The 4,696-nt window shown below is 37.6% G+C and overlaps 1 protein-coding gene across 1 annotated transcript; it reads left to right on the top strand.

Moving 5' to 3' along the window:
• The first annotated feature begins 418 nt into the window (after positions 1–418).
• On the top strand, positions 419–4,285 carry LOC113314288 (zinc finger CCCH domain-containing protein 16-like). The gene is made up of 10 exons (XM_026563076.1): positions 419–679; positions 768–969; positions 1,078–1,175; positions 1,281–1,376; positions 1,591–1,684; positions 2,896–3,107; positions 3,211–3,317; positions 3,396–3,597; positions 3,756–3,819; positions 3,966–4,285. Exons 1-10 carry the CDS (start codon positions 636–638, stop codon positions 4,002–4,004), a joined length of 1,158 nt encoding a protein of 385 aa, XP_026418861.1. The 5' UTR covers positions 419–635; the 3' UTR covers positions 4,005–4,285.
• Positions 4,286–4,696: the final 411 nt, after the last annotated feature.

The raw sequence follows: 4,696 nt of genomic DNA on the forward strand, positions 1-4,696 counted from the left end.
TTTGCACCTGGAAGGAGATAACTTGAATGTCATTGAGTCAATAAATAATGCTTTAGGGAGAATAAACTGGACAACAAATAGTGTTATCCAGGACTGTCGTAGCTTGCTTAGCAGTTTTGTCAATTGGAAATGCACTCATGTTAAGCGAGATGCTAATAGTGTGGCAGATAAAATTGCAAAACTGCAAGAAATCAGTCTATGAATGTTTGATACACTACTCCTCCAAATTACATTCTAGAAAATCTAGAAAAAGATCTTTGTTGTACGATTTAATGAAATGAATTTCTTTTTTTATCAAAAAAAAAAAAAATCGACAGATACGCCTTGAAGGCTACACTTGCACATGACACGTAGCTGGAAATAAGAGGAGAGTATAAGAATAAATTTCCCCTTGCTGTATGAACTCGGAAGGAACAACTCGGAACTAATCTATCATCTATGGGAGTGTGGTCGTGTAAAGCAAGCGAAATAAAACGCCTAAATCTCCCGCTCTGCTTCTTCCCTCCAAAGATTTTGCCCTAAATTTTAAGCAACACAATACCACTACGGATTTGTCTCTGTAGAAAGGCGTCAAGTCTTCGATTAGGTTTTTCTTGCTTCTTCACGAGGTATTAGTTTGTCATAGCGGAGAAGACATGAATCGAAAGAAAGAGCTTTGCACACACTTCTTGCGTGGAAGGTAATAAACCTCTGAGGTTTTCTGGCTATACTTAAAATTATCAACCCCATGAAGAACATGAATTTGATTTCCTGATTTACTTTTACAGTTGCCGATTCGGCGATCGGTGTAATTTCTTACATGCAAATCAACAACAATCAAAACCTAATAATCCCTTTGGATTTGGATCACAATCTTCAAACACGAATCAGCAGCAACAAAAACCAAATCCATTTGGATTCGGTACACAGAGTAACTCCCAGTTAAATGTGCAATCTGATTTTGGTTCCAAAAATCAGAATCAGTTCAAGGTTTTTTTTCCTTTTTTCTGATTTCCCTTTCTTTGAAGAAAAATTTATTTATGATTGCTAGTCTTTGTTGATAGTTTATTTACACATTTTTTCTGTTTCTGGGATTAGCCGTTTGATAATAAATGGAATCGTTCCTCATCAACAGCTTCAACAAACCCTGCACAGCCTAGAAAAGATGATAAGCAAACCCAGCTGGCTACCCATAAGTGAGCTGATAATTTGTCCCTTCCTGATATATGTTCCTTCTCAGGCTACAATTTGGATAGTGCGCCCCCTGAATTAATGTTGATTTTGATGTATGCATATGTTAGGTGTACAGATCCAGAGTTGTGCAAACGCCAAATTGCTGAGGATTTCCAACAAGAAAGACCACTTTGGAAGCTTACCTGTTATGGCCACTGTAAAGAGTTAGTCATTTCATCCTTATTTCTCATGCAACTGATGATTATTTAATGCCTCGATGTAATTATATTAGCCTAGGATCCTTTTAAGACATTTTAGTTTATTCGACGAACCACAAAAAGAAGATGATGTATGTTTTCGCCTTTGTTTGAAATAGTCTATATGTAAATATAGTAATAGTAGTAAATAACAGGTCAAACCTCGTTTTTTCTCTTGCAGTCGGCCATGTGACATTGTCGGTGATATTAGCTATGAAGAAATCCGTGCGGCTGCTTATGATGACGCCAAGAGGGGACTACCCTTACCATCAATTGTAAGTACCAAAAAAATAAGAAAGAATTTGATCAAGGCTTCAAATGCTTTCATTCATTATTAAACTTGTTATCTGCTGGGGTAAGACGGCTAGCATGGTAACATATAGTGAATGAATGAGGAAAACCAGATTGTAAAGAATCATCTAATTACACACAGGGAGCATTTCAATCTCGGGACCCTTGTTTGTTTTTGCAGGTCATGTTTATACTACTGTATGAGATGCTCGCTTATTTCACCCACGTCTTTTAATCTTGATTGGTTTTTAAGTACGATGCTGAACATCTAGAAAGATGTATATATCCTCCGCAATCATTAACGCTGAACTGGAATTGATGTTTGCATCATCTGTAGTTGTAGGAATAATGTCTCTGGATCAGAATGAAGAAAGGAAATTATAACCAGAGAATAGATTGAGAAATTCACCATGGTGAGATGCCCACTTATACAGAAGAGATAGCTTTTTTGGTATTGTCTAAAGTTAATAATTAATTTCCCAAGTGGCTTTGACTTTATTTGTGAGTACTTGACTGGAGGCATCTGCAAATACGAATATGTAAACATCTACATTGAGTGCCCATTCCTAGTGTTGGTATAAGAGATCATGCTTAGCGGCTTTTATGCTTTCCAATGAAGGCACAGGGTGTGGAAAGACCTGCTTCGAAATGAGCAACTTACACCTGTTACAACAGTGTTCTGTTTGTTGAGTTAGGATATATGTCGAAAAATATTGAACTTAGTGGGATCTTTACCTATGGACTTTAGAAGGGAAATCTGTAGAGCTGGGAGTTGGGTCTTCGGAAGTAATTCGGTTCAAGCTCTTTTGACATATGAAGGGAAAGTTGAAATGACTTATTTTCTAATCATCCATTTATCTTGTAGGCTTGGGCCCTGTAGATAAGATAACATCATGTCACAATAGAAATCAACTTTAGTGTACAAATCATGCTGGTTATAGTGGCACTTCATTACAATTCAGATGCCTACAGAGGAAGAAAACTAAGACATTGCCGCATTGTGTCAAGTTATTTTAATTGTTATTATAGCGAGTTATCAGTACATTTTGCATATGCGAAGCGACGTGTGTCAAGTTATTTTAATTGTTATTATAGCGAGTTATCAGTACATTTTGCATATGCGAAGCGACGTAAAGGTTTTCCCACTCTCTATTCAATATTAAATGTTTATACGACTATCTGTGTCTTGGTACAGGTTGAAAGAGAGAGGAACCTCCTGAAAACCAAGATACTTGAATTTGAAAACTTATTGCGTAATCCTTATGTGATATCAAATGCTGTTACTGCTGGACCAAGCTCATTTCCTACAACCAATCTCAGTGCTCCACCATTGAATGTTCAGACTAATGTGCCTCCTACAGTCTCAAGTTTTAGCCAACTCGGCACTTCTTTGGGACCCATCCTAAGGCATGCCAACCTACTCGATGTCGCGTTTTGAAATTTGGTAGATCTTTGACGAATTATTATCTCCTTCGGATTTCACTCGTGTGTTTTGGTTACTGTTTTACAGCAAACCTGCACCGCCGAATATGACATTTGGGCAACCAAGTGTATTCCACAACCCCAGCCAAAATATGGGTGGATTTGGGAATAGCAACTCAATTTTTAGGAACCAAGGTATATCATTTGCCTTTTTATGCTAATTTAAAGGTTTTGTCTGTCTTCTCATTTCTAGTTGTACTGCAACAACATCAGGTGGCCAAAAATCGATGCAGCCATTTGAAAGTGGTACCAGCATTTCCAAGTTCAACAGTGGTTTTGGGAGTAGAGGAAACAATCCATCCACAGTTCCCTTTCCACCAACATCACAGCTCCCAAGTTCTTCTAGTAATCAGTCACCCTTTACATCTAGTACATCTAGATCTCCAGTGCCCAGTATGCTTGGACAAGCATCTATGTGAGATTTGCCTCTATCTTTTTGTTTGTCAATTTTGTTTCGCTGTCTATATCTGTAAAGGAGGCGTTGTTGATTTCAAGTTTTAAATGATTATTTCTGATTTACTTGGATGTTAAATAACTGAACTCTGAAGTTTCTCGTTACTTCTGGGATGTCAGGAAAACAGGAGGTGTTTCTGTGAATTCGTCTATTTGGTCGAAGGAGGAGTGGACTCCTGGAGAGGTGACAAATCAACCCTTCTCCTATTTATTGAGATTTCATGGCAGTTATGATTTGCAAATTCCTTTGTTAATGATCAAAAATTAGAAAATATAAATGGATAAATTTGTATGGAATTTTATGAAATCTGGTGTTATGTTGCTATGCAGATACCAGAAGAAGCACCTCCTGCTGAATACATATATTGATTCATCCAGAACTGCTCGGAAAGGGGAACCTTGTTGGAAACATGTTTGTTGTATATACTCGACATACTTAGTCATATGCTTGTTGGTCTTCTCTTTGTTGTATATACTCGACATACTTATTCATCTGCTCGTTGGTCTTCTCACAAACCAGGAAGCTTTCCCCTGAATTCCAGTGGAAAACAAAATCCCTAGGCCAGCCCCCACATGATAGAATCGTAAAATTCCAACTTTACGTCACATTGAAATGGTTGTGAAATTTCATTTCATGTGGATTTTTGATGATTTTGGTTGCTTAATATGCATACAAATTTGCTCCTATCGGTGACGAGAAAAGAATGTTATGGTGCAGTAAATAGAAAAGGAGAAAACTAGGGTTGATGAAGAGTTCTTTAGTTAACTGAAATAGATTTCAATAATAATAAAAACTGCCTGCAAAAGAGTTGCATAAGCCTACTAGGGATTCCAGGCTAAAAATCTTACAAGATTGCTAATGGAGGTGTACCAAAATGCATATAGGACAAAAGCTTCGGTTGATCTTTGCAGTTGAAAAAGCTTAGTGCCGGCATGGTTGTAGTACAAATACAATGCCGGCAGCATCCATATAGGTATGGTATTCATGTTACAGCCATGCGGCCAATAATATCCCCCACCACATTTTAAAATGCATGTCGGCATTGTCTCCAACCAAAAAC

This window comes from Papaver somniferum, chromosome 9 (genome assembly GCF_003573695.1).
Source record: "Papaver somniferum cultivar HN1 chromosome 9, ASM357369v1, whole genome shotgun sequence".
In the NCBI taxonomy this organism is placed as follows: Eukaryota; Viridiplantae; Streptophyta; class Magnoliopsida; order Ranunculales; family Papaveraceae; genus Papaver; species Papaver somniferum.